Source organism: Osmerus eperlanus, chromosome 19 (assembly GCF_963692335.1).
Source record: "Osmerus eperlanus chromosome 19, fOsmEpe2.1, whole genome shotgun sequence".
NCBI classification, from domain to species: domain Eukaryota; kingdom Metazoa; phylum Chordata; class Actinopteri; order Osmeriformes; family Osmeridae; genus Osmerus; species Osmerus eperlanus.
In genome coordinates, this window is record NC_085036.1 from 12028344 (window position 1) to 12038549 (window position 10206).

Consider the following 10206-nt stretch of genomic DNA (forward strand, 5'->3'; position numbering starts at 1 on the left):
TAGACGAGCGCGGCGCAACAGGAAAAGACCCAACTGTGGTAGAGATGAAACTCGATATCTTCACCTTCATGTAACCAAACCCACACATGCTGCCCGAAATGGGGGAAGCATTTCCCATTTGCTGATATGGTAAAATGGATATCATTGCCCATCTTCTCTCACCTCTGGCTCTGCACCTAATAAAACCCATCCTCTCTAACTATGATGGACATTGTATTCCAAATGAAAAATCGCCATATCGCTATGCGGCTGTATCTGTTTTGGAGGTAATAAAATCCTACCGCTGTCTCGGCCGTTTTGTAACCCATACCCATTTCACCATGTTTTCCTTTCCTCCTCTGGTCGTATTTTCGTAGCTGCTCTTCGTATCTCTCCTCGCTCCTCCGTCCTTGGGGTTCCATTCTCTCCATTCCTATTACTCTTTCTCTCATTCACTTATCCTTTCTGCTCCTTTTTTTTTTTTTTTTTTTTTTTTACGGTTTCTAATTTTCAATTTTTGTTTTGCTCTCCAGCTCTTTATCTTCCTACACTCTTTGTTACTTTATTTTTCTCCTTTCATATCTCTCTCTCTCCCCCCCCCTATCTCTCTGTTCGTGTCTCCATCTATCTTGCTCTTGCTGTGTGATGCATTACTATTAAACAGCCTTCCTCCTTCTCTGCAGTTTTTTTTTCTCTCTCTCTCTCTCTCTCTCTCTCTCTCTCTCTCTCTCTCTCTCTCTCTCTCTCTCTCTCTCTCTCTCTCTGCTTGACATTTTTGCTTTTGCGAATGCAATTCAATCCCCCTCCTCTCCCCCCTCTTGTGTTTTGTTTTTTATCTTATGTTTGTTTTTCTCATTCTTCTCTCTGCATTGTATCCATGTCTCCCCTTCGGTTTGTGTTCTCCTGTCCCCTCTACCTGCATCGCCCACCTGGCCAGCTTCAGCCACCCAGACAGCCCTCCTACCCTCCCTGACTCTCTCTAATGGCCGCTCTAATAAGACCGCATGACTCACGCACGCACCTTTTTTTCCCCCTCCGTATCCCAGCCAGGCCCTCTCTCTCTCCTTCCAGGGATCATGGCTCTCTGATGTTCCCTCTAAGTTACAGCCGAGCCCAAACCTAATTAACAGTAACGTTAGCTGCTGAACCAGGCCGACAGGTGCTGAGTCCTGGCCCGCCCCCCCACCCCCGCCCACCCCGTCTCCTCACGTGGCGGGCGTGGAGCCGTCTCCTGTCAGACGGGGGCAGGAGCCGGTGCTCGTCTTCATGCAGTCTTGTGTTGGCTGCTGTTGAGAGTGGTGTGTTTGTACAGTGTGTTCCCCTGCCTCTACCCTGAATTATTCAAGCTAATGTCACTTTCCTCTGCCTCGGAAGTCACAAATGTTACGGGAACATGTCCGCTAAAGTGTGTGTGTGTGTGTGTGTGTGCTGTAAGGAGATGGAGCATGGAGTTGTTGGCTGAGGAGAGCAGAGTCGTGTGGAGCTTGTACTTTGTTCCTCCTGATGTCCTCGTTTCTGAACAGCAGCTGAGGATGCTGCCGGTGTCACCCAGATTTCTTCCAACTTTTTTTGTATCCGTGTATTTATGTTACTGCTGTTAATGTCAGACTGCCTTTCAGGATTCATGCGGCAGCATTGATGAACATGTTGTATGCAGCTACATCTCTCTCTGTGTGGACAGTGTGATCCCATCTAAGACAATTGTTTCTTACCTCAATAATAAGCCCTGGTTATCTAAGGAATTGAAAAATCTGTTGAGGAAAAATACCATTTTTAATAGTGGCGACAAGATTGCATATGCTGAAATTAGGAAGGTTGTGCGGGCTGAAATTGTAAAGGCTAAACTTAAGTATAAGAGTAAAATCAAGTCTAAATTCAGTGAGTCGGACCTCAGATCTGTGTGGAACGGCATGAAATTGATGACAGGCCTACATAAAGGCAGTAACACTGTCTCCTTAAATGGTTTTAATTCAGATGAGCAGCTAGCAAATGAATTGAACAGTTTTTATATGAGATTTCCTAATAGTGATTGTAGTGAGAGAATTAGTCACATGCGTGATAATCTTACCAGTGACTCCTACAAATCAAGGTTAGGAAAAGTCCTGGCCCTGACAACATCTGGTCGTGTGCCAATCATAATCATTGGCCATTATGGCCATTATGATGGATTCATGTTGTAGGCTACTGTCCCAATTGGACCCTGTCATTGGGTTTGGGGGAAGGTGTGTCTCTATTGTGTGTTGTGTAACGTTGTTGGCATTTGGTGATGCTGTTCTGTGTTTGTGTATGTGTTATGACCCCTGCTGCACACTCATTTACTTTTGAAGGATAAATGAAGTTGAAGTTGAGACTCCAAAGACCAAGAAGGAAATCGACACATAAAATGTAATTCATTAATTATTAGTTAGTTTATAAGTTATTTATAAAAAGAAGAAAGAAAGAAGAAACCGAACCGGATCCACTGAAGTTGTAGAGTAAATCCATCCTTTGGTCTTTGCTGACCATTGTGGTTCTCAGTTGGTAGTTAGTTGTAGCTTGTTAGAGGGTTCATTGCAAGGTTTGTGGAGAGGGGTGGGGGGGGGGGTGGGGGGGGGTGGGTGGGGGGGGGGGGTGGGGGGGGGTGGGTGTGGGGGGGGGGGGGGCAGCAGGGGGGCAGTTAGACGTTGGTTGTACTGAGCTGAGTACACATGCTGAACACAGCGGCGAGGTGTAATGCCCTCCTCAGGAGAGCCCCAGCGCCGCCTGAGCCTCCTAGCCGTCTAATGCATTTTCCAATTCTCTGTAGTGTGGACGAACTCGCCTTTCAACTTGTCAAACTGACGTGAGCGTTTGAAGTCCGGCTTGAGTGCTGGAGCCTGTGAGGTTGTGCGGGGGGGAGGATGGATGGATACCGGGCCTTACAGCCGGGCTTCTCAGTTTGGGAATCGATACGTGGAGGGCTTTAGAGAGGTCCAGGTGCAGGGAAGATTCCGAGGAGCGTTTGACAGGGAGGTTTAGGCGGGAGGGGGGGGATCAGCGGAGGTGGGGTGACCTACTTTTGGAAGAAGCTGTCGAGCCTAACGAAGGATGGGAGGGGGAATGTATTGGCAGGCCGCCATCTTTATTCACCCTGTTGCCTTGGCGACAAAGGTTGACTCGTCACACTCTAGATCTGGGCAAAAGCTGAGAGCTTGTTCCCTGTGTGCCTCTCTGTCTCTCTCTCTATCTCGTTTCTCTCTCTCTCGTCTCTGTCTCTCTCTCGTGTGTGTCTCTCTCTCTCCGCCCCCTCCTCCCGTCTCATATGACTCTGCACTCTCAGACCACAGGAGCCGTCATCCCTGATCCTTTCATTCTCACGTCTGTTCACCGTCGCCACACCAAACTACAGGAAGTCGCTGTTCCATCGCCTGCCAAAGTCAGTCAGCGTAGCAGGGAGGGCTGAGATTCAATCCATCCCTGCAGACGCGTCGCCTCCATTAGGCCTCGCCGGGTGCCTGAGAGATTGAAGCTCTTGTCCAGGCGTTCGGCGAAATGAAAACCTGCACTTTAAGTGACCCTAAGGAAGGGAATGTGAGAACGTTCTCTGGGGTGTAGCAGCGGGGCGGCGGGGGGAGTGGGCGGATCAGACGCGCTCATCCCGGCCCATGCCTGACGGCGTGACGACAGCGGGGCGTGGAAGGCGCGCTCAGGGGGCATGGCCTGACGGCGTGACGACAGCGGGGCGTGGAAGGCGCGCTCAGGGGGCATGGCCTGACGGCGTGACGACAGCGGGGCGTGGAAGGCGCGCTCAGGGGGCATGGCCTGACGGCGTGACGACAGCGGGGCGTGGAAGGCGCGCTCAGGGGGCATGGCCTGACGGCGTGATGACAGCGGGGCGTGGAAGGCGCGCTCAGGGGGCATGGCCTGACGGCGTGATGACAGCGGGGCGTGGAAGGCGCGCTCAGGGGGCATGGCCTGACGGCGTGACGACAGCGGGGCGTGGAAGGCGCGCTCAGGGGGCATGGCCTGACGGCGTGACGACAGCGGGGCGTGGAAGGCGCGCTCAGGGGGCATGGCCTGACGGCGTGACGACAGCGGGGCGTGGAAGGCGCGCTCAGGGGGCATGGCCTGACGGCGTGACGACAGCGGGGCGTGGAAGGCGCGCTCAGGGGGCATGGCCTGACGGCGTGACGACAGCGGGGCGTGGAAGGCGCGCTCAGGGGGCATGGCCTGACGGCGTGACGACAGCGGGGCGTGGAAGGCGCGCTCAGGGGGCATGGCCTGACGGCGTGATGACAGCGGGGCGTGGAAGGCGCGCTCAGGGGGCATGGCCTGACGGCGTGATGACAGCGGGGCGTGGAAGGCGCGCTCAGGGGGCATGGCCTGACGGCGTGACGACAGCGGGGCGTGGAAGGCGCGCTCAGGGGGCATGGCCTGACGGCGTGACGACAGCGGGGCGTGGAAGGCGCGCTCAGGGGGCATGGCCTGACGGCGTGACGACAGCGGGGCGTGGAAGGCGCGCTCAGGGGGCATGGCCTGACGGCGTGACGACAGCGGGGCGTGGAAGGCGCGCTCAGGGGGCATGGCCTGACGGCGTGATGACAGCGGGGCGTGGAAGGCGCGCTCAGGGGGCATGGCGTGACGGCGTGACGACAGCGGGGCGTGGAAGGCGCGCTCAGGGGGCATGGCGTGACGACAGCGGGGCGTGGAAGGCGCGCTCAGGGGGCATGGCCTGACGACAGCGGGGCGTGGAAGGCGCGCTCAGGGGGCATGGGGATTGTTTATTGTGATGCGATTCCTCGCCGGGCTGGATGTTCTGGGGTCGTGTGAGATCTTAGTGTCTCTGTCTCTCTCACACACACACACACACACACACCCTGCTCACAGAGGGTGAGCAGGGTTAACTGTGCTTTAATACCCGTGCATGGAGGGAGATGGACGGGAGAGAGGTCTTTGAGGCAGTAGGATGAGAAGCTCACTCTTATTGTGGACCTTACTCTGATTTGTGCAAGCTGTCTTAATTGTGATGTGGTCCTGAATTAATCTAGCTTTTTCTCTCCCGTCTCTCGTTCTGTCTGAATTGGTCTCTCTTTCCACTCTCCCCTCTCTCTGGTATATGTTATTCCTGTAAGAGATGTCTCTATGTGCAGCAGCACTCATACTGTAACAAGGAGCTGCTGGATACACAGCAGTAGTTATAAGATCAGGAAGAGACCCCCTGCTGGCTGTGAGGGGGGGGGGGGGGGTAGGGGGGGCTCTGGACCTCTATTGTCTTCTCTCTTTGATCCCCCCCCTCCCCTGTAACCATGCCGACGCCTTCCTCCTCCTGTGGTGCACCTTGTCAATCAGCCTTTTCATTTTCCTTCCTTCGTAACGGGAGTTGGAAGTCCTGTCCTGTTCTTTGATGGAAAAAAGAACCTCAATCAAACTGGCCCTGGTGTAAAATGTGCCTTTTGAATCTTAATTGGTTGGGGAAATGATGACGGTTAATGGATACGAGCTAATTAAAGCTCAGCTGGGCTGTGGGGAGGGGTAGGGAGAGCTCAGCTGGGACTGGGGTGACATTAACACCCAGAACCAGGCATGAGAGCTGGGGTGTTTCACAAGTGATAAGACTGTTTATGGCTGTGTGTGTGTGTGCGTGTGTGTGTTGCTTTCACTACCAAGGGTCCTCTGCACAGGTGGGCTTCCGTTAGGACAGTACCCATCCCCTCATCCCTCTCTCCTCTCCTCCGTCCACAGGTGTTCCGCAGCGGCGAGGGGATGGGCATCCGTCTGGACAGCGCGTCTGCCTTCCAGGGCGCCATCATCTCCCCGCACTACGACTCCCTGCTGGTCAAGGTCATCGCCAGCGGCAACGACCTGCCCGCCGCCGCCGCCAAGATGAACCGGGCGCTGGCCGAGTTCCGCGTGCGCGGGGTCAAGGTGAGGTGCCTAACCACGTCACGATACACGTGACGGTCGATGTTCCACGCGTCATGGAATAACATCATCCATCATCGCGTCGACCTCATCCTTCCTGTGAAGACAGGACGATGATGAATGAAGGCCTTATATGATTCCCAGATGTATCCAGTCATCAAGAAAATATAGTGGCTTCAGTGTGAACCGCTGTTTAAAAAAGTGCTTATGGAGCACCTTTTGGTAAAAGCTCACTTTTGGCTTTCCCTATAACACTCTGAGCTGCTACAGTGGCGCTGGTCAAAGATGAGTTGAGCACAAGAACCTTAGTAAGGGGAAAGTGGCACAGGGGAAAACGCTGAAATTGGCAAGTCTGAAGGGAGAGTTAGAGAGAGATGGAGAGGAGAGCTTCAGAAAAACCACAAAGGGTAAGGGGGGGGGGGAGAGAGAAAATGGGAGAGCTGGAGAATAACAGAGAGGATGAGAGCTGGAGAGCTCCTGAAAGGGGTGAGAGGAGAGGCTAAGTGAATAGCAGGAGGGGAGCACATCGTCCAGGCTTCTCATCCGAGTGCTTCTGATGAAAACACTGTCTGATTAGACCTGGTTCTGCCCTCCAGAGAAGCCCTGGGCTCGACATCCTCCTGGAGAACAAGGAAGGAGATGTTCTTTCATCTGCTGGCCACCGCCCCTTGTGTCATGGCCGTGGTGGAACACAAACGCTTATTGAAAAGCGGAAGTATTTTTATCTCCCTTTCTTGTCGCATGTCCTTTTTTAAATGGCAGCGTTGAAAACAGTCAATAATTTAGTAGCAACGGGAGCGAGAAGCTAATTATCTTGCGTGTGTGTGTGTGTGTGTGTGAGACGAGAGTGAAAGCTTGAAAGTCTGACAAATGAAGATGGAGCTATTCTTTTGAGGGACAGATTAAAGAGGAGGAGGGTTTGGTAAAAAGCAGATCAAGTTGTTTTAACTGCATCGTCAATACCAACATATGTTCATGGGAAAGCTATGTGACAATCACGTTTAGCTTGATGCTGCCTGACGGTTTCGTACAAAACCTCAATGCAGTTTAGTTTAGTACAGCCCTGAAAATGGTCTCTATTTTAGGCCCCTGTATGACATTGTTTAGCAGGAAAGAACAGGTATCTCTGTGTGGAATGGATCACATGTGCACCGCTGTGCCCACCTGTCTAATATCAAGGCCAATGTCATCATCAGATCATTAAGACCTCCTGTTTCATCAACACTCTTCATTATCTTCTGGCCTCGCTCGCTCTCTCTCTCTCTCTCTCTCTCTCTCTCTCTCTACTCACTTATCCCATCTCTCGCTCTCTGTCTACCTCCTTCCCGCTCTCCCTATCTCCCCCAGTATGTATGTACCCTTCGTATAGTTAGACCTCATAGTTAAAATAAGATTCCTATCCCAGGTTGTAGATTTCCTGCCAAAGCAAATTCCTTGTCTGTGCAAACTTTCATGGCGATTAAAACCCTTTCTGATTCTGGTATTTACATTTAGTCATTTAGCAGACGCTCTTATCCAGAGCGACTTACAGTAAGTACAGGGACATTCCCCCGAGGCAAGTAGGGTGAAGTGCCTTGCCCAAGGACACAACGTCATCTGGCACGGCCGGGAATCAAACTGGCAACCTTCTGATTACAAGCCCGCTTCCCTAACCGCTCTGCCACCTGACTCCCTGGTATCCCAGTCTGTCCATCCTCTCCGTGCCTTGCCCTCTTCAGCCCCCAAGGTATGTTGTTGGCACGATGATTTGCAACGGCAGCACTCCAAAATCTCCAAGCCGTCCACTCTGCAGTCCTACAGGATGGCATTCAGCAGCTCCCAACGTGACTGCACAGACTGTGCTGCTGGTTGGTTATCACCTTGAGGTGGCTCAGCCACTCTAAACCCGGGAATCCACTCCTCTTCCTCCCTGTCTCCCTGGCGCATGTTTAATTAATCGTTCTCTCCCTTAACTGAACCACACTCCTGCCTCCCTCCCTCTACCTCTTTGTCGGGGGGGGGGGGGGGGGGGCAGCTGAACCTCCCATCTTCAAATAGCTGATTTATTTAGCTCTTGACGCCACAAGAGATTTAATTACCTGTTCAAATAAGAGTAGAAGTTCTCTTCCTCGCTCGCTCCCTCCTTACATTTACATTTAGTCATTTAGCAGACGCTCTTATCCAGAGCGACTTACAGTAAGTACAGGGACATTCCCCTGAGGCAAGTACGGTGAAGTGCCTTGCCCAAGGACACAACGTCAGTTGGCATGACCGGGAATCGAAGTGGCAACCTTCGGATTACTAGCCCGACTCCCTCACCACTCAGCCACCTGACTCCCCTCCTTCACCAGGCAGAGCTGCTGACTCACGAGATGGAGACATTTCTTTTGTGTCTGGCTCCTGGAAAATTCTGTGTCATACAGTTTGTAGGTTTGACCTTTTAACCTTTTTTTTACTGTACTGTCTTGATGCCCGAGCGCATACACACACACACGCTAGTCTAGTGCCTGTGAGTACTTTGAAGCCTTAATCTGTTATTAACTGTACCCGGCTATTGAGTGGTGAACGGCAGAGGGAGAGTGGTGGGATGGAGTTGAGTAGGAGGATACTTACAGATGACGATCTGCTTCCTTCTCAGGATAGGCAACAATAGTACTTACTTCCCTCCCTGCTCCGTTTAACACATTCAGCACGTGATTAGCATTCACGGATATATGTATATAAAAATGTCCTCAGTAATTGGGCTTTTAAAGCTTTTGATGTACATTTAAAAGGGAGTTGAGAATGTGTAGGGAAGATTTCACAGCTGTGACGGTTATTGTCGTTACACTTCCTCCTGGTTTCCTTCCCACTTATCCCTGTTCTTAAACCCCTCACACCCTCCCTCACGTCTCCCCCCCCCCCCTCCTTCTCGCCCGCTAAATCCTTTCCTGTCACACCCTCACACACCCCCCCACACTTCACATGTAGCACTCCAGGCACCCTCGTCTCACTCTCTCTCCAGAGAGATGAGGCCTTATGTAGGGCCGGGGTACCAAACAAACAAGGATTCCAACTCTGCACAGCAGAGTCTTAATGGCCACTTAAACATTCATATGAGTCATTTGACTCAATGAGTGTTTTGAGGGTGTCAGGACTATTATCTCTGTCTCTCCTTTTCGTTCTACCTCTCACTACATACCTCTCTTTCTGTTTAACCTCCTCTTTCACTCACTTTACCTCTTTCTATCTCCCTCCCTCGGTCACTTTTTCCTCTTTCGCTTGCTATTTTTCACTCTGTATTTCTCTCTCCTGCCATTTGACTCTCGCCATCTGACTCTCTCTATCTCTTCTTCTGAGATACAGTGACCTCAAGTAATAATGTGCCACCATCATACCTTTCTTGGCTTCCCTTCAAGAGAAAATGTTACTAGAATCGTAATACTCCACATAGTTTGACACCAGTGAGGAAGCCCCCCTAAGAGATTCAGTTGAAGATTCAGTTGAAGATTACAAACGGGCTGTGTTCCGTTTGGATGAAAATGTTTAGTGTGCTGCAGACACCCACACAGCTCATCGTAATGAAGGCTAGTGTGTTGGAGAGGAGCTGAAGAGAGGGAGAGAGAGCAGGGGAGAGAGAGCAGGGGAGAGAGAGCAGGGGAGAGAGAGCAGGGGAGAGAGAGCAGGGGAGAGAGAGCAGGGGAGAGAGAGCAGGGGAGAGAGAGCAGGGGAGAGAGAGCAGGGGAGAGAGAGCAGGGGAGAGAGAGCAGGGGAGAGAGAGCAGGGGAGAGAGAGCAGGGGAGAGAGAGGGAGAGACCAGCAGAGCCAGAGCTGGAGAATCCTGTGATTAGAATACAAATCTGCAGCGTATGAAGTATTGGATGTCTTGTCCTTGTAAATTACTTGAGCTTTTTTTTTTCCCCGGTATAGAGAGGGAGCGGGATCACCTTGGCCCTTTCATCTGAGTGAGGTGAATAACCTAAAATCTCCCCCTCCCGGCCCCAATCTCTTGGTGGGGCGATAAGCGAGGCTTTGCGCTGCAGTGTGGGATAGAGGCCAGTCATCCAGGCGGAGGGCGGAGGAGGGGAATGAAAGGAGACCGGTGAAGGGACCCACAGCTTCAGATGCTGCATACTGGGACCGTCAGCCATTCTACACTTACATTTACATTGGTTGGGGGTTGTCGGGGAGGTGGCGGGGTGGTTGGGGGAGGTGGCGGGGTGGTTGGGGGAGGTGGCGGGGTGGTTGGGGGAGGTGGCGGGGTGGTTGGGGGAGGTGGCGGGGTGGTTGGGGGAGGTGGCGGGGTGGTTGGGGGAGGTGGCGGGGTGGTTGGGGGAGGTGGCGGGGTGGTTGGGGGAGGTGGCGGGGTGGCAGATAGGGTGTGGAGAG

At 52.6% G+C, this 10206-nt stretch overlaps 1 protein-coding gene across 2 annotated transcripts in view; it reads left to right on the plus strand.

Annotated features, from left to right (window-relative positions):
• Positions 1–10206, plus strand: part of pcxa (pyruvate carboxylase a) — a 56180-nt gene that overhangs the window by 22158 nt on the left and 23816 nt on the right. For both annotated transcript variants that reach the window (XM_062485177.1, XM_062485178.1), the window contains exon 10: positions 5680–5862. In XM_062485177.1, coding sequence (XP_062341161.1) covers positions 5680–5862 — 183 coding nt within the window. The remainder of the gene's footprint in view (positions 1–5679; positions 5863–10206) is intronic.